At 37.7% G+C, this 19912-nt stretch overlaps 1 protein-coding gene across 2 annotated transcripts in view; it reads right to left on the reverse strand.

The window, feature by feature from the left end:
- Positions 1-19912, reverse strand: part of RELN (reelin) — a 536122-nt gene that overhangs the window by 178871 nt on the left and 337339 nt on the right. For both annotated transcript variants that reach the window (XM_004007831.5, NM_001306121.1), the window contains 5 exon segments: positions 14570-14682; positions 13008-13216; positions 12118-12246; positions 11061-11170; positions 8111-8177 (listed from right to left, as the gene is read on the reverse strand). In XM_004007831.5, the coding sequence (XP_004007880.2) occupies positions 8111-8177; positions 11061-11170; positions 12118-12246; positions 13008-13216; positions 14570-14682 (628 nt within the window).

Below are 19912 nucleotides of genomic sequence, written 5' to 3' on the forward strand. Positions count from 1 at the left end.
ATTGGAATTAATGTTCCCCAGTAAGATTATCTACTGCCAAAGTGCTTTTCAGGGCAAATGTATTTCTGTATATTAAATGCATCGTCTTCAGTCTAGTGATTGGGGGAAACTGGTGATCATTTAGAGAAGACTCACTTTGGAGTCACTTCCCATCTTGAAAGTGTACTTTAATTAAAAGTTACATAATTGGGATAGAATGCTGATAAGGAGTTCACTCAAATATATAATACCTTTGTAGCCTTTGTTTTGCAGCAGAATAGTAGGCTGGCACACACTGGGGATTTCAGGAATGTTCAGAGGCTCTTCCAACTCCAAATATGTTCCTTATTGGTTCATCTTTGCACTCTTAAATGTGTCATTACAGTCACCTTGAATGTCAGGGAAAGAAGCCTGCCCCACTCTTAAGATATACAGATGACACCTGGGTAGGAAGGTTTCTAATACTCTCTGTTCTCATTAGCATCTCTAACAGAAATAAGCTTATCAGGATAATAAGTTGTCAGTTTAGAAAACCAGGCCTTTTTGCCCCAGTTGCTTAATAATAAAATATTAAATATACTTCTCAAAGGAAATGCTCAGTTTTTTCTTTTGAAAATTGCTCTTTTTGTAAGTAATCCTCTTTCCAGTATTACTTCTGATAGTTACCACCCCATGGTCTTTAGCTACTTCTGATCACATGTCACATAGGGTTAACACTAACCATTTTGTCATTAAAAATATATTGACTTGATTGTTATAAAAAAAAAGAAAAGAAAACCAGGCCTGGGGATTGTACACAGCCAAGGAAGTGTTAGAAAGCAGGAGAGGTGGAATCCTGGTAGCAAATAACAGTAGTGACTAAGGGAGCAAAGTGGGGAGAAGAACAGCTGCAGAGGCCCAAATTCAAGGATCTGTTTAAAGGACATAAATGGTATTGAATGCGAATTACTTTTCTGTGGAATTCTCCCTAAACTTGAAAGGCATATATTGCTAGAAAAGGAGGTAGTGGCCAAACATTTAGCCCAGTCACAAATGAAGAAAGCCAATGAATGTTACAAGAAACATTGCCAGGAACAGGGGCAAAACTAAAGTTCCAACTGGTGAAAGAATTTCGCAAGACCTCAGCAGGAAGAAAAGGCTACAATTATTCAGGATAATGTATAGTGTCTAAAAAAAGATGCCCAAAAGGCATCTGCCATTCAGATTTCTGTTTGCATCCATCATGGGTGACACAGATGGCTGCCTTAACAAAGTTATTTAATGCTAACAGAGATACTGTACACAAAATAATGAGGTACAAAGTGTAACCATTGTAATTATAGATAGGTATTTCAGAAATAGAACTTTCTATTTTCATTAATAAAAGCAGCTGTCATTTTAGATAATTTGCTTTCAAAATTTTTCAGGACAACTTTAGAAATTACAAAAATGTCAGCTTCTCTGTGTTAATTTTATTTGAAATGTACTAAAGAAGAGGATGATCTGTCTACAGATAATGAGTAAAGATAAACTCGAGGAAAATACCAGTTGATGTTTCATAGTTCTAATGAGTCAGTGTTTCTGGGCAGGAGCTGGTAGTTTTATTAAAAAAAGGCAGAGATGCTTATTCTGTTTTGAGATAAAATGGGAACTTTTCAATTCTTTATATATATTTCCATTACAAACATTTCCATTATGCAGAACGGTGTCTCTGTTAATTAAATTCATTGGAATACAGGTTAAAAAGTTAACCTGAGACTCAATGTGACAGAGTAAGAGGATGTAGAACTTACCCCTACCCTATAAACACATTAAAAATATATCCATATGTGAAACAATTCTCATGTGAAACTAAGTGGAAACTGGCAGAACTCCCACACAACCAAGGCTGTAAGAAAGGCAGTCACGTAACCAGGTAGGATGGGAAAAAATAGGCATCAGGTGGGTCCTGTACCTCTGGGAGGGGTCTAAGAGGAAAGGAAGGACTGCACGGGTGGAATCTCACCCTGGGGAGGGGGCCACAGACGAGGTATACAGGTACTGGGGTCCTACATGCAGGAGTACCCAAGTTCCCTTGGGTGCTGGGAGAATGGCTGGGACAGACAGAATGGCTGCAGAAGCCTAGACCCCACTCGCCAGGAGTAGGAGGGTGCTGGCTTGCCAACAGATAGGGCAGAGAGTGCTCTGGACTAGCGGCTGCCACCTCACTCTGATCCCCAGTCCAAGTTGGGTGACTACCCAACCCTGTTCACTCTGCAACACAGCTTGGCATGGCATCTAGAGCTGACAGGTCCTGGGAGAAAACTTGATATAGGGACAGAGGAGCAGCCCTGCAGCCTGGGATGTGGTTTGGGTGGGGCAGTCAACTTGTTCTGGTAGCACCATGGAAGCAGTACAGACCTCTGATGGCAGAGGAGCTACTGGAGCCCCTGAGACTGGCTCCCAGCCAAAAGAATGCTGCAGCCCTGGCCATTCCATGCCACAGATTGGTGCTAGATCTCCAGCAGACAGGTCCTGGGGGAAGACTAGATCTAGGGACAAAGGAAAGGCTTAGGGGTCTGGGGTATGGTCCAGCTGGGGTGGCAGCAGTCACTGTTGCCACTTAAACAGCACCCCAGAAGCAGCCCAGACCTCTGATGGCAGTTCAACCGCTTCAGTTTCTGAAACCACAAGCTCTGACCCCCTGTTCCAGCTGAGCAAATGCTCTGGCTCCACCAACTCCATGCCACAACCTTGCACTAGATCTAGGAAATGAAAACGGAAAAGGATGCACACTTGGGCTGTGTCTGAGTAGAGTCGCAGATACCAACAGAGGCAGCACATCAGACTTCTGTAAGCCCAAGAGCCTTACTTACTTCAGCACTCTCCTTTGGGCCAAAGACCTCAGTGTCAGGAGAAAGATATGGTTTTTCCTGTGGTCATGTATGGATGTGAGAGTTGGACTATGAAGAAGCGCCGAAGAATTGATGCTTTTGAACTGTGGTGTTGGAGAAGACTCTTGAGAGTCCCTTGGACTGCAAGGAGATCCAACCAGTCCATTCTGAAGGAGATCAGCCCTGGGATTTCTTTTGGAAGGAATGATGCTAAAGCTGAAACTCCAGTTCTTTGGCCACCTCATGCAAAGAGTTGACTCATTGGAGAAGCCTCTGATGCTGGGAGGGATTGAGGGCAGGAGGAGAAGGGGACGACAGAGGATGAGATGGCTGGATGGCATCACTGACTCGATGGACCTGAGTCTGAGTGACTCTGGGAGTTGGTGATGGACAGGGAGTCCTGGCGTGCTGCGATCCATGGGGTCGCAAAGAGTCGGACATGACTGAGCGACTGAACTGAATTGAAAGGGAACAGAGCCAGCTGGAGCCCAACCTGCAGCTTTTCCCCTCCAGCAACTGGAAAGCAGAACCAAGCCCTGACAGAACTCCAACAGTTACGGAGCAGAGAGGAGTTCCATCTCACACCCTGCACAGGCTCTAGCTCTTCCAATATCAACCACACCCTCTATCAAGGTGATAGAGGCCAGCATACCCTGAGGAAAGATGTGGCTGGCATACAAATCAAATTCAGTCTCATGCTAAAGACACTGATGTACTCACAAAAAAACACCTTTTCAGGGCCATTACAGATAACTATTTCACCTAAATTCATTAAGACAATGAAAGTTACATAAAATGAAATGCAGAGTAACTACTCCCAATTGAAAGAGCAAGAGAAAACCCCTGAAAAAATAAACAATGAAACAGAGTCTATAAGACACTGAGACAGAGTTGGTAATAAAAATGCCAGCTAAATTAAGGAAGACTAGCAATATAAACACAGATCATTTTAACATGCAATTGGAAACTACAGAGATGACCCAATCAAAAATAGATAATTCAGTTTCTGAGATTAAAAAACCTTCTAGAAGCAATGAATAATTAATCAAGCAAATGATACAGAAGAACGTATAAATAGAATAATGGAAATTACCCAATCAGAACAGCAGACAGAAAAACAAATGAAAAAATGAAAGCAACATATAAGATCTGTGGGGTAATACAAAACATTCCTACATATGCATGATAGGGGTTCCAGAAGGAAAAAAGGAAAAGAAGAAGATCAAAAATGTTTTTGAAGAAATTATGGCTGAAAATTGTCCAAACCCAAAGAAGGAGACAGGAAGGAAAATTATCCAGGTGCAGGAAGCACAGAGGGTCCTAAACAAGATGAACCCAAACAGAACCACACTAAGACATATAATAAAAAAAGGCAAAATTTAAAGATAAAGAAAGAATTCTAAAGGCAGCAAGAGGAAAACAGAGTCATACATGAGGGAAAACCCATAAGGCTATTAGCTGATTTCTCTGCAGAAACTTTTCATGTCAGAAGGGAGTGGTGTGATATATTTGAAGTCCTGAAAGGGAAAAATCTGTCACCTAGAACACTCTTCCTGGCAAGATTATAATTTTGAACAGAAGAAAAGATAAAGAATTTCTCAGAGAAGCAAAAACTAAAATAATTCAGCAATACTAAACCTATCCTAAAATAAATGTTGAAGGGTCTTCTCTAAAGGGAAAAGAAGCAAGAATCAATAAGAAAGGAAATGTATAGTGAGTACTGAAGATCACTTAAATAAGATAGGAAATAGATTAAAAAGCAACAAAAAAATTATAAAACCAACCATAACTACAATAAACAGTAAAGGGATTAAATGGCATAAAAAACATAACATGTAGGGGAGGGGGGTAAAAATGTAGATCTTTTACAATGTATTTGAACTTAAATGCCTATAAGTTTTATCAGTTTAAACAAGTACATAGCTATGGGTCAACATACATGAACCCAATGCTGTGGTTTAGTCGCTAAGTCATGTCTGACTCTTGTGACCCCATGGGCTGTAGCCAGCCAGTCTCCTCTGTCCATAGGGTTTTCCAGGCAAGAACATTGGAGTGGGTTGCCATTTCCTTCTCCAGGGGATCTTCCTGACCCAGGAATCAAACCCAGGTCTCCTGCACTGCAGGCATATTCTTTACTGACTGAGCTACCAGGGAAACCCATGGTAACCACAAATGAAAAAAATATACAAAAAATGCACAAAATTCAAAAAGAAAGAAACTGAAGTAAACTATAAAAGAAAATGATCAAGCTACAAAGGGCAAAACAAAAAGAAAAAAGAACTACAGGAGAGGGAGGGAAAGATGGCGGAGAAACAACTGGAAAACAAGAAATAAAATGGTAATAAGTACATACTTAATAATTTTGGAGAGGATGTGGAGATAAGGGAAACTTGTACACTTTTGGTGGAAAAGCAAATTGATACAGCTACTTGGAAAAGAGTATGGAAGTTCCTTAAAAAACTAAAAATAGAATTACCATATGATTCAGCAACTCCACTCCTGAGTATATATCCAGAAAAAACAAAAAGTCTAATTTGAAAAAATATGTGCACTCCAATGTTCTCAGCAGAACTTTTATAACAGCCAAGATAAGGAAGCAACTCAAGTGCCCATTAACAGATGATTTACTTAAGAAGACATGTGATATATATGTATAATCACATCTGAGTAATGGAAAGTTACTCAGCCATAAGGAAGAATGAAATATTGTCATTTGCGGCAATGTGGCTGGACCTAGAGAATATTATGCTTTTTGACATAAGTCAGAAAGAGAAAACAAATACTGCATGATATCACTTGTACATGGAATCGAAAAAATAATACAAATTAATATATATAGCAGAACAGAAATGGATTCACAGACATAGAAAATAAACTTGTGGTTACTGAGGGAGCGAGGGAAAAGAGGAGGGACAAACTAGGGGTATCAGTTTAATAAACTACTATATATAAAATAGATAAGTAACAAAAATTTACTGTACAGCACAGAAAACTATACTCATTACTTTGTAATAACCTACAATGCAATATATTAGGTTGGTGCAACAGTAATTGTGGTTTTGCATTGTTGAACTTTGCTGATTGATATTGGAACACACTCTTAAATAAATGCGGTTATACATCATTTTAATGTGCATTTCTTACTTTATGTTTTTTAGCTAATGACTTATTACTTGCTTTGTATTTTTTGATTATTTTAGACTATGAAAAAAAAAGCAAAAAGCAAATTTGAGTGATTTTCTTATTCGAGTTCAAAATGGGTCATAAAGCAGCAGAGACAACTTGCAACATCAACAATGCACTGGGCCCAGGAACTGTTAATGAAAGTACAGTGCAGTGGTGGTTCAAGAGGTTTTGCAAAGGAGATGAGATCAAAAGAGTAGTGGCCAGCCGTCAGAAGTTAACACCAACTGAGAGCGTCACTGAAGCTGATCCTCTTACAACTACACAAGAAGTTGCCCAAGAACTCAGTGTCAACTATTCTATGGTCATTCTACATTTGAGGCAAATTGGAAAGGTGAAAATCTCAATAAGTGGGTGACTCGTAAGCTAACTAAAAATCAGAATATTATTGAAGTGTTGTCTTCTCTTATTCTACACAACAATGAACCATTTCTCAATAGGATCACGAGGTACAATGAAAAGTGGATTTCATACAACAATCAGTGACAACCAGTTCAGAGGCTGAACTGAGAAGAAGCTTCAAAGTACTTCCCAAAGCCAAACTTGCTCCAAAAAAAAGGTCATGGTCACTGTTTGGTGGTCTGCTGCCAGTCTGATCCACTACAGCTTTCTGAATCCCAGCAAAACCATTACATCTGAGAAGTATGCTCAGAAAACTGATGAGATGCACCCAAACCTGCAATGCCTGCAGCTGTCATTGGTCAACAGAATGGGCCTAATTCTTTTCCAAGACAATGCTTCACTGCACATAGAACAACCAACACTTTAAAAGTTGAATGAATTGGGCTAGGAAGTTTTGCCTCATCTGGCATATTCACCTAACCTCTCACCAACTGACTACCACTTCAAGCATCTTGACAACTTTTTGCAGGGAAAATGCTACCACAACGAGCAAGAGGCAGAAAAAGCTCTCCAAGACTTTGTAGAATCCTAAAGCATAGATTTTTATGCTAAAGTAATAAACAAATTTATTTCTCAATGGCAAAAATGTGTTGACTGTAATTGTTTCTGTTTTGATTAATAACGATGTGTTTGAGCCTAGTTATAATGATTTAAAATTCACTAAAATCGCAATTATGTTTGCACCAATCTTATCTGCAAAAGTAATGAATCATTATGCTATTCACCTGACACTAACACAATGCTGTAAAGCAAGTATACTTCAAATAAAAAACAAAGCTAACCTGACACTATTCTCAGTGGTGACCAGTATTTTGCCTTATAAAGATAATTTACAAATGATCAGGTTCAAACCCCTTTTATGATTTTTCCATTAAGCAATTAATTACTGACTTTCTAATTTGGAGGACAAGAAGAGACAGATTAGATGATCCATTGTTGAAAATGTATCTGTATAACAAAGACTACAGTTTCAGGGATTCTCAGGATATTTTATTAATTAAATATTATAGACAATGATATAATAAACATGACTATCATTTTGCTATGAATATAACACAATGGTCTGGTGGGGGGTAAGGTATTTCACTGTTTATGTGCAATTTCATACTTCATATTCAATATCACTATTATGTTAAATTCTTTATATATCATTTTGAAGACCTAAAAGATTCTCAAAAGTAAGGAAGATTTCAAATAGCACTTAAAGATGATGGATTTTCTTATCAAATCTGTTAATTTGGCCTGCTCCAGTTTCCTTTTACATCAGGTTTATGGATCATCGTTGATTTTTATAATTCATTTACAAAGCATGCCAGGAATTCAAATATAATTCCTGAACACTAGAACAAATTTATGGAGAAATGTCATATTGAAGAAACTAAAGACATACAAGGCAGCCATCAAGATATGAAGAATTCAAATTTGTTCACAAATTTACATGAAGTATGCTATATTTGTTCACAAATTAGCCTAATAGAAAAATTACTTATTAAGCAACTTCCACTTACAAAATACATTCAGTAATCTATTATGCTGAAATTCCATTTGGAGCATGCTACTTTTGGTCTTGAAAAACCTCAAAAGCATAAAAAGGAAACTAATTAATTATAAAACAAATTAATATCACCTGTGGTTTCAGTATATAAAGCACATATCAAAAAAGAGAAGTATAAATATTACTTAAAAATGCTTACTTGCAACCATGTCGAGTGCACTGTCCTCTGCCAGAACAGAATTTGAGACATGATGGACCAATATAAACTGCAAGGCAAAAGAGAGCATGTGAAAGATGGCAAAAATCCCAGGAAAGGCCAAGACCACCACCAGCATGTGAAACAATTTTGTGAAGCAATAGCCATGAAATCTCTTTCTTGCACAGGAATCCAGTTGACATACAGAGTGCTGTGTGACAAGGTAAGTGTGTAGCTACAAATCCGCCAGAATGGTTTTAACTTAAATAATCCTTTAAAGATTTTAATCTGTCATAGCAAAGAAAGTAGGAACGTAATACTTTGGGTCCTTAATGCAGTCTCTTCATCTAAAATGGGTTTAGGCAGCATATTAGTGCTTCTGTCTTGAACTTTCTACCAAGTTTATATTCTTTGGGTGGAAATTAAGAATATATCACAAAGTGGACAGATTATAATTTAATTAAAAACTATCATTTCATTTTCATCTGAGGAAAATCTATATCACTGCACTTCTAAATATTAATCTATCCTTCCTCAAGTGGAGACTTAAAATCTGTGGTTGAGCATAAAGTCTTCTCTATACTTGTAGAGCTTTTTAAAAATGGTAGGTTTGACTGATAATGATATTACAAACCTAAATTCTAAACGTGGGAATGCTGAGAAAAGGGGCCCTGATTGTTGAATGCTAGGTTTGAGATACTCAGACTCAAATACATTTAAAGATATTAAGCCTTTTGATAATCACTACAATCGGTAACACACTAAACAGTGTAAAAGTGGAACAAAACCAATGTGGAATCAGAGATCCAGTGGTTATTGAGCTCTCCTGTATTCAATTTCAGGCATAAGCAAAGTTACTATTCATTATCATTTTCTTCTCTAAGAATTTTGTTGTCATCTTTCCCTGCTAATTATGAAATCATTAGGACTCACAGTAGAATAAATTTAAAGGCTCTGTTTTTCTAAGAGTGTGGAAAAGATAAATCCATTTTCTTCATTATTTTCACTAATGTAATCAAGCTAAACAAACTAAAAAGTGGTGACAAACATATTTGCTCTAGGACCTTTCATTTTACTAAGAATTTTCAATATTGATCTGTTTTTTTCTATTTGTTTTCTTTGATGTAATTATGAAATTCCATAGTGAAATGGGAGAGATTTGGGGAGTATTTTTGGCAAGTAGACACAAATTTCCCTTGAGAAGATATATGTGTATTCCTCTTGCCTTTTGAAGAAACCAGAAACCAGGTTCTGCTTCTGCAAAAGCCTCATATAAAATAATATCAGAATTTAAGAGATTGTGTGGCTAGTTCTGCATTTGACAGACACTGCTAAACATGCCTATTCCATGTATTTTAATCTTTTCTCATTCTACTCAAAGCATGATGTTGGGAATTCACGACTTGTAGCAAACACTTTCTGACTTAAACTCATACTGTACGTCTTAAGGAAATTTAAATATTCTTTTCATAGGCTTATATGTTCTTCATTTTACACTTTACTTTTTTGATAATCTAAAGTAATCTAAGCTCATTCTAAGACCACTGAAAAGTATGACAGCAGGAAAATGTCATCCATAGCCCACAATCCAGAGGCATATACTCATTCCCTAGAGCTAATCAACAGGTAATTTAAGTTCTATGGAAAACAGTCTACCAGTGGAGAAATTTCATTTTAACAAATTCATCTCCAGATGTTTTTGCAAATACAGTGTGTTTGTCTCTATATGTTTGTATCCATGTGGCTCATATGGTCTTTGAAATCTGAGTATTTTATTGGTCTTCGTTTAATATAGATCGTTTAAAAAATTTACCGAGATGATTAGACTGCATTACTGGCTCAATGGACATAAATCTAAGCAAACTTCAGGGACAGTGAAGGGCAGGGAAACCTGGTGTGCTACAATTCATGAGGCCACAAAGAGTCAGATACAACTCAGTGACTAAACAACAACAAACAGCAAATCATTTTGCCTGAAGTCATTTCTGAGTTTCAAGAATTGAAACTTCTTGAATTAATTGTGCATTAATTTTTAAATTATTCAGAAAAACAAAAATGTTAAGAGATGGAAATTCAGCATTTTACAATAGTAAAGGGTTTTCCCACTTTATAAAGTTAACATAAGTCAGTGGCTATCCTAAACTAACTTAAGTATTGATATTTTATCATTTCTTTCCTCCCTTTTACTTCCTTGTAGTATAACCCATTCAGTCAAATTTATATATTTTTTAAAAACAGGAAATCTCTGAATCTGCCTGAAGTGAGAATTGTTAAGTTCTATTGAGTTGGCTATTAATTTAAAAAAAAAAACAGGAAATTTACAGTCATGGACTCCAACAGATTAAATATCTTCTCTTGTGAGTACTCAACATGAGTGATACTGGCTTTACTGTTATGCAACAATTTATCAACAATTCATTTAAAAATTAAAGACAACAGTCTTTTATGTATTTCTAAAATTTCCCTTTATGCTATTTTCTGAAAAGGAGGTAAAAGTTTCACACAGAAGTTTCATTTTAGAGATGATGTTTCCTGATGTGTGGTGTCTACATCTAAAAAAGAATCATTCCAGATGTCACGGTAGTTACTAAGAGAAGAATGAGTCATTTTAATACACGCAGTATGGTATTTATGTTAATTTTGTATAAAACATTCAAGAGAAATGTTAGGCTATCCCCTGTCATCACCTGTGAATCTGAGTTTCAGAGCTTTATGCATTTTAAAAGAATGTATGTTGAAGCGTACTAGCATCTAATATTGCTGACTCCACTATCTTTATTTTTCTGATTGTGCATCTCTGGGCTTCTAACAGAATGCAAAGGAGAAAGGGAAGAAAGGACGTTTAATGAATTGCAAGACCATGACTTAGAAATGTGATTAAGTATGTGCAGATGAACAAAAGCACAGGAAGAGTCTACTTCAATGCATGTGATTATGACAGGCAAAAACTAACCATTATCAATTGCCCACATATTTCCAAGGATTGGTCCCGTTTGTCTCCAGCGAATTCTGGTGTCCCGGGTTAGTGCTGCATTAGGAAGGGGAATTGTTATTCGGTTCCACCTGCAAGAAAGTTAGCACAAAACAGTTTCATATCCAGTTTACATCTTTTGAATCTATTTTACATGCTTTTGATGTTCTAGTCTCTCTATACTTGAGATGGCTGGTAATAAACTCTTTAAATTCACCTGTGCAGTCTGTTTATAATTTTAAAACAAATATAAAACTTCTAGAAACATCCATAGCAAATTAAGAGTATCTTATAGCCATTGATTTTTTTCAGACTTTTTAAAAGAAAATTTTACATCAATACTCAGACCTTAGATACTATTCTATGATAATCTGTGATGAGCTAGGGTCCTGATTAGCAAAGATTACTTCTTATTTTTTGCTATTCTCTAGTTCTATGGGTATTTAAACATAGGCTAGGAAGGAAAATAATTTTTAACTTAACCTTGCATTCTTGGAAACATTTTTACTATTTATCTAGTGATTATTCTGTAAAGTGGCAAGTATTTTATATAGACATCTTTAATTCTCTTAACGGTCCTCAAAGGGCTATATCATTGTCCTTAATTTACATGGAAAGAGGTGAAAAGTTTGAGAGAGTAAATATTATACAAGTAGACGGCAGAATCACGATTTGAGCCCAGGTTCAATTCCAAAGCTTAACTTTCTTGCACTTGTCTATGCTCCATCTTTTCATTAGTAACTATTTGGTAGTAAGTCTTTTTGGCAATAACCAGAGGTCACTATATACAGTTTAAATTTATGCAATCCAAAATACAAAAGCTTAATACCTAAAGAATGAATGACTCTCTACAAATTGTGATCATGCATCAGATTTACAAAAATTACTTTTTTAAAAAATGAGATCACTCCTAAATCAGATGAGAAGGAGAAGGCAGCTTCCTTACCTAGTATGCCAAAAACACTAATCTCAGGCTTACTTACTGATTTTGAGTCTGCAACATGGATTCAAATCTCTTGCTATGTTAGAGTTCACTCACCCACTATAGTTTTCAGAGGAATAGATCGTGCTGTGAGGGAGGTGGGGTCCGGCACATATCTCAGGCAAACATTCAGTGTGGAGTAGCGACCAGGAACGCCCATGGTTGGTAGAAAACTCTAAGCTGATACTGATCACACCAGAAAAGCATAACAAAACAGGGCAAAGACAACAAATGAAAGTAAATGACTCATCTCTGGAGAAGTATATTAAACATCTGTAGAACTAGTGTAAAATAATTTAAGATGCTGTTTCCAAAATGACTGTTTTCCCCTCCACTGAAGTCTGGCCAGCCTTCAAAGTGCAAGCAGTTAAATTGCCGCTAATAGAAATAAACAATGTTTTAAAGACAGCAAATGGTAACTTGAGATTGTGCTCCTGAATTTGATAGATGGCAAGGCAATTACCATGTCTCACACTGCTACTTCATCCTGGGAACGTGAGACTGACAAAATCCTAAGGAAGGACAAGAGCAGCACTTCAGCAAGTAAAACTGAGAATTCATAGCTCTTGAAGTGCTAGTTGATTTCTGTGTCTATTATTAGGGGGCCACTAAACCACGTGGGGTCAAACATTTTTTCAGTTATTTGTTTTTTCTTCTCTCTCAGCAATCTGTCGGAATGGGTGGCTACCAGAGCTAATCCAAACACTTTGACACCTAAGATCAACTTCTTAGAATAAAGTTCTACGTAAAATCTATCTAATCATACTCTCTGTATTATTTAAAGAAATTTTCCTTTTCCCTTGGGGGGAAGTTTGTATTTATTAATAGTTACTTTATTAAAAGTTAAAAATAAAGGTGACAACTTACTAAGAAGTTGCTCTGATTGAATAGCCAAGTTCACATGTTCATTGTTAATTTGTCCACATACACAGAATGTGGCTTCCTACCTGTTCCCAGGCTGCTGTGTTCCACATCCCAGGTTAATAGAAAATTGTATCATGTGAGACATTGTAGAAGGGAGAACAGGTAAGACATGGAAAAAATCTATGGCCCAGACATTCCTATTATGTCCTTGATGGTTCTTTTGCCTGAGACAAAATTTGGTAGCAGGAGTCTGAAGATCAGGATTGATGACTACAGAAACCAAAGATGGAACCTTCAAAACAAAGGAAACCAAAATCACTCATAATCTTCCTTGTGGGAATCAGTGTGAATTCTCCAAGATTCAACTTACAATTACTATGCATACAACTTCCATTTATTAAGCACCAAGAAATATTCTGCTTATTCCATTTGTTATTTCACATCAAAGATGTTGTCCTTAGGAGACACTCATTTTAATCACTCAGAATTCCTCCTTTGCAGACACCTGAAACTCTGTGTGTGACTGGTCAGACTGTCTCTACCTGAAGATAAATTGGCTTAAGGTCTTTAAAGTTATCAAAGCTAATGTATCCATTTTATCTACCTTTGCACTAGATAAAGGCAACTTGACATTAATCAATCTTCTTTTAAAGTGTATTCAAGTAATAGAAATTCTTTACCAAACCAGGTATTCCGAAAATAGGACTCTAAGCAAAAACACCCATAGCCAATGAGTTAATCCATGATAACTTACATTATTGATTTGGTCTGAGGCATGCAGCTGACCAGTGCAAATATAACCCTACCTGGTTATAGCTGGAAAAATTGTCCATTAATAAAATTCCAAACGGTGTAACTTGGGTGACCCTAGGATGTGGGGTATGTTGGATACTTTCTTTGGTTGTTACCTATCTAGCCTGATGTTTATCTTCTGTCTTCCTGACTTAAACTATGAGATGCTAGATGCTGGCTTTGTTCAAGCTTTTTAAAGTACTGGCTCTCTGGCTCAAATTAGCAAAGAGAAAAAAGCAAAGGTAGTAACAATCTATACTTCTACTGGGTCTTCCCAGGTGGCACGAGTGGTAAAGAACCTGCCTGCCAATGCATATGAGACGTGGGTTTGATCTCTGGGTCAGGAAGATCCCCTGGAGGAGGGCATGGCAACCCACTCCCCTATTCTTGCCTGGAGAATCCCCATGGACAGAGGAGCCTGGCAGGCTGCAGTCCATAGGGTCGCATGGAGTCGGACACGACTGAAGCGACTTAGCAAATACTTCTACCATGTCTTTTGCCTAGGAAAATGTAAATGCTGGATTAATACTCACTATGCCTGATAGCAAGTCTGTAAGGCTGCACAGGTAGAGGCACTCTTAAGAGTTTTTTTAGGGACACAAATAGTTAGCTCATTGGGCTCCACCTTATTGTCTCTGATGGGTTGTAATTCAATCTTCCCGATAAAATCTCATCTTTTTGTTTATATCAGGAAAAAAGTGAATGCTAAAATAACGTCCATGTCACTTTTAAAGAAATGTGGCAACTTCCTGGACTATAAGAAGAGAGATTTATCCTCTGCATTTAGCAGAGTCTTCACAGTTTTGACTTGAACTGGGGTGGGGCCATCTGACACACAGATTGACATGTGTACCTTGTATGAGGAATAGGAAAGAGTATCCAGTGTAATGTGTTCTTTTCTTCCTTCAGTTTTTGCATACAGGGCAACATCATTTTCATGAGAGGCTCCAGGATCACAAATCCCTCCTGCACACAGAATTTTAAGTGTTAGTACCAATTTGCACCCATGAGCATATCAAATATAGTATTAAATATTAGAATAAAAAAATAACTCTAAAACCCAGATGTCACTTAAGAACAACCCTAAACAAAGTACCCAGATCCAAAGAAATAATTTATGTAGATAGTTCAGATAGGCCATGTTAAGGATCAAAGACGACATTTTTGAAGGCCGAAGTAACTATTTACCAAAGTATTTATTATTATTTGGGTGATTACACAAACAATAGTCTGCAACAAACTGTGACTACAGGTCCATATTTTAACTGCCATTAAATAAATGTGCTCTGCTTTTTAATAAACTGTTACTGTCTTATATTTGAGGTCTTTGTGGTCAAAGTTCAGAAACTATTGATTATGATTTTTAAAAAGTGTGGTGAGTCACTGAATCAAGGATTACTGAGGTAGTGTTACTTAAATGGTTACATGTAGTACCTTTAATATTTTAGTACATATTAAGTATTTGTATTTTAGATACAACTCATTTTACATTTTTACTTTTGGTACCTCATTTGATTGTTTGAAGAGTAGTTTATTCCCTATCACACTACTTCACAGTCATATGAAACGATATAAAGTTAGACTTTGAGAGGTGATTAAGATTATTCTGATGATGCAACTGGATTAATCATGCAAGTACCTGAAACTGAAGATCATTTAACTAGCTGGTGGAAGAACCAGGAGTTGATATTAAGTTTTAAACTCTGACCCTCTATTTCTTTCACTATTGCATTGGGCCAATAACCTTTATTCTTGCGGCTTCTATCAACTGTCTGCTTAACCTGGATTTTAAAGAATTACTTGTCTAACCAGAAACTTCTCCCCACCCACCATTATCCTTCATAACAATACCAAACATAATAGCAGGAGTGGCGACACAGATTTCCTGGCAAACATTCTAGCCCCAAGGCCCCAAATTATAATATTAATTTCTAATTTTATTGTTATTATCTTTTGAGAAAAATCTCTTCCAGTTCTTAAATCAATCACTATTAATCTTAACTTTTATCCACAGGAAATTTTTGTCCCTAAAACTCTACAGTGACACAAAAAGCAAACTCAAAAACTCCAGAATAAGATTACCCTTTAAGAGTTAACCTAGTAAAGTCAATAAATAATGGATGAGACTCACCATCTGTATAAATAACTAAAGTGTCGTTTATTGCAAATGTCTGGTTTAAACTCAACCTGGATAACTGGGATCTGGTCTTGGGTAGTATTACTAAAACGTGATGTTAAATAAGAAAGTTAGAACCTGACCAGTATAAGAAAGAACATGATAACAGAAGTACCTTGGGTGTTGGTATTTGTTAAAACTGGCACATTATATCTGTCAGACATATGTAACTTAAGTGTAAGCAAGTGTGGGGCTTCCCTGGTGTCTCAGACAGCAAAAAATCTGCCTGCAATGTGGGAGCCCTGGGTTCAATCCCTGGGTTGGGAAGATCCCCTGGAGAAGGAAATGACAACCCATTCCAGTATTCTTGCCTGGAAAATCCCAAGGACCAGTATAAGAAAGTACATGATAACACAAGAAACTTGGGTATTGGTATTTGTTAAATTTAGCATGTTACATCTGTTAGACATATGCAACTTCCCATATAACAAATATTTACTGAGCTAAGTAATCTGAACTGAGAATAGAGAAGCCAGATACACTGATAATGTAGACCTCATTCTAAAAGATGTATATTATTCAAGGGCAACAACCTGTAAAGAGAAGATCATGATTTTGACATCTGATATTATGTTTTTGCATATCATTGCACAGTTCAAGGTTATAGTAAATACAGTTAACCAAGCCATTCTACAGGATAGTCTAGGCAGGTAGGGGGAAAGAGCCACATGAAAACTAAATTATCTTTTTAAAAACTGGTTATTGAGCCAATATAAAAGACTTACCAAAAAGAACAAAAAAGGTGAAAGGTCACAGGCATTATGGGTTTAAAGCACCACATCTAGAGACACAGGAACTGAACCATCAGTTCTCTCTAATTTCATTAATTTGTTCCCTGTAAACCCTCTCTGCTCTCTCAAGAACAGTTCGTGAACTGCATCTGCCTTTCAGAGAGAATAGAAACCCACGTGGGAGTTTCATCCAGCCCAGAATGACAGAAGAAGAAAGTCCAAAAGGAGCCAAGACTTTAAAACGATGACAGACTTTATCTGAAAGATCCCTCTGGGGGCAATTTATCAGTTCTGTGAAGTTTCAGTGACAGCAGCTCCTTCAGAAAGATACAGATTCTTCTTCAGCTTCATTCACTTTGATGTATTGTGGAAAGGTATGACTCAAGAGGCGTTTTGTACAGCAATTAAAGTACAGAAGATTTCAATAGAAACTAGATGGACAGTTAAGTTTTAAAATATTTTAAATCCTGATTTAAGTATTAACAGCTTTTTAAGACTTTTTTTTTACATTAAGAATGTGATTTTGTTATTTACCGTGTGCAGGATATTGGACCTGAAGGTTCAATTGAGCCCTGACCTCAAAAAGTCTGTAATTTGGCAAGTAACTAATAACATATGTGAAAGAATGATAATTAGCAATCAAGTGTGTTGTGTTGCCATAACTGCAGCCAAAATTCAGAGAAAAGAAATACAAGTGTAGAATAAGAGAGTAGGATATATAGGAGATGTTTGCTGCTGCTGCTGCTGCTACTAAGTCACTTCAGTCACGTCCGACTCTGTGTGACCCCATAGACAACAGCCCACCAGGCTCCCCCATCCCTGGGATTCTCCAGGCAAGAACACTGGAGTGGGTTGCCATTTCCTTCTCCAATGCATGAAAGTGAAAAGGGAAAGTGAAGTCGCTCAGTCGTGTCTGACTCTTCGCGACCCCATGGACTGCAGCCTATCAGGCTCCTCTGTCCATGGGATTTTCCAGGCAAGAGTACTGGTGTGGGGTGCCATCACCTTCTCCATAGGAGATGCTTAGTATATATTTATTGAAGAAATAATAAAGAAAATTTAAAAACCCCAAACGAATGATGTATATTAGATTACTTTTGTCATCATCACTGAATTCTGGCTCTAAAAACAGTGCTGGATACTAGTCCTCAATGAATTTAAGAACGTGTGAATAAAGGAAACAGACCGTGAATGTGTGAATAAAGGAAACAGACCGTGAACCAAACTTAAAAAGTACAGCAAATTTTCCAGGAATGATAGTCATAGCAGATTGATATGAGCCAAAGGATGAAACCAGGAAGGACACGTAGGCAGTGTCTGAGAAGAAGGGAATGTGATCTGTTCTAGATTAACAATTGGCTACTGATTTTCCTAAGGCACAATACTTAGTAAGGGATTACTTATAAACTGTCTATCATATCTTAAATCTCTTCCCATATTCTTTTCTAGTGGTTCAGATGGTAAACAATCCACCTGCAATGTGGACGACCTTGGGGAAGATCCCCTGGGAAAGGGAATGGCAACCCAATGCAGCATTCTTATTGGGAGAATCCCATGGGCAGAGGAGCCTGGTCTATGAGGTTGCAAAGAGCCAGACACGACTGAGGGACTAACACTCTCACTTTCACCAAAGTCTTTAAGTCTTTTCCTGTAGTATCCAGTCTTATCCTACCTATCCTGCTGTTATCCTGTCCTAGCCTATCCTACCCTATCCTAACCCAAACACATCTTTGCTGGATTCTACCTTCTCAAGATCAGACCCCATTCCATGTGTTTACCAATGAACTTCTCGAAAGAGCAGATCTCTGTCAGTGAGCCATCTCTATTTCTCTTAGCTCTATCTACTTTGGCTTCCCAGGCACCATACCATGAGGAATCACTGGTGGGCTCTCTGCCTGTCTGGGTTGCTATTTGTCTCTGTGGGATTCCTCCACTGCTGATCACCTCCCAGTCATCCCACCCCTGAACCACTCTCTCCCCTTGAATCATGACTTCTTTCTGCATTTCCTTATGCTTTTTCTCAGTATACTTTGTCTCTCCTTGTCCTTCTACCTACACCTAGATGAGGGTTCTCCCTACAGAGTTTTCATGTCCTACTCTGTCTCCTGCTTGGGAGAGCACAGTGACTTTAGCGGCTCCAGTTATCACCTGCATGCTGACAACTTTCAAATCTGATTTAGACGCTGAGTAGAATTTCTGGGCTTATATCGCCTTCCAGAACCCTGAACCTCAACATATATAATAATATAAAACCCTCTACTCCACATTTTCCCTTTACCATAATTATTATTTTTGAAAATAGCAATTTTGGGAAATGGCATCATTCTTCCAATCATCCTACAGAAAAATCTGTGTCCGCTCCAAGACTGCTCTCACCATCCCCAGTCAGCTGAGCATGAACTTCAGTTGACTCTTCTCCAGTTATTCTATATCTGTCCCTCCTTCACATTATTGCCATCATCACTGTAATTTCTTTGCTGCTTGGATCAGTGCAATAGCCTCCATAATTTAGGGCTGCCAGCTAAAATACTTTGCATGACCAATCCCTATACAAAAAGTTACATGTTGTTTATCTGAAATTCAAATTTAAATAACTATCTCAGTCTCATTTCAGTTCAGTCACTCAGTCATGTCCAACTCTTTGCGACCCCATGAACCACAGCACTCCAGGCCTCCCTGTCCATCACCAACACCCAGAGTCCACCCAAACCCATGTCCATTGTGTCAGTGATGCCATCCAATCATGTTATCCTCTGTCGTCCCCTTCTCCTCCTGCCCTCAATCTTTCCCACCATCAGGGTCTTTTCCAATGAGATAGCTCTTCGCATCAGGTGGCCAAAGTATTGGACTTTCAGCTTCAACATCAGTCCTTCCAATGAACACCCAGGACTGATCTTTAGGATGGACTGGTTGGATCTCCTTGCTGTTCAAGGGACTCTCAAGAGTCTTCTCCAACACCACATTTAGAAAGCATCCATTCTTCGGTGCTCAGCTTTCTTTATAGTTCAACTCTCACATCCATATATGACCACTGGAAAAACCATAGCCTTGACTAGATGGACTTTTTCGACAAAGTAATGTCTCTGCTTTTCAATATGCTATCTAGGTTGGTCATAACTTTCCTGCCAAGGAGCAAGTGTCCTTTAATTTCATGGCTGCAGTCACCATCTGCAGTGATTTTGGAGCCCAGAAAAATAAAGTCTGACACTGTTTCCACTGTTTCCCCATCTATTTCCCATGAAGTGATGGGCCCAGATGCCATGATCTTCGTTTTCTGAATGTTGAGCTT

The sequence above is a fragment of the Ovis aries genome, chromosome 4 (assembly GCF_016772045.2).
Source record: "Ovis aries strain OAR_USU_Benz2616 breed Rambouillet chromosome 4, ARS-UI_Ramb_v3.0, whole genome shotgun sequence".
Lineage (NCBI taxonomy): Eukaryota > Metazoa > Chordata > Mammalia > Artiodactyla > Bovidae > Ovis > Ovis aries.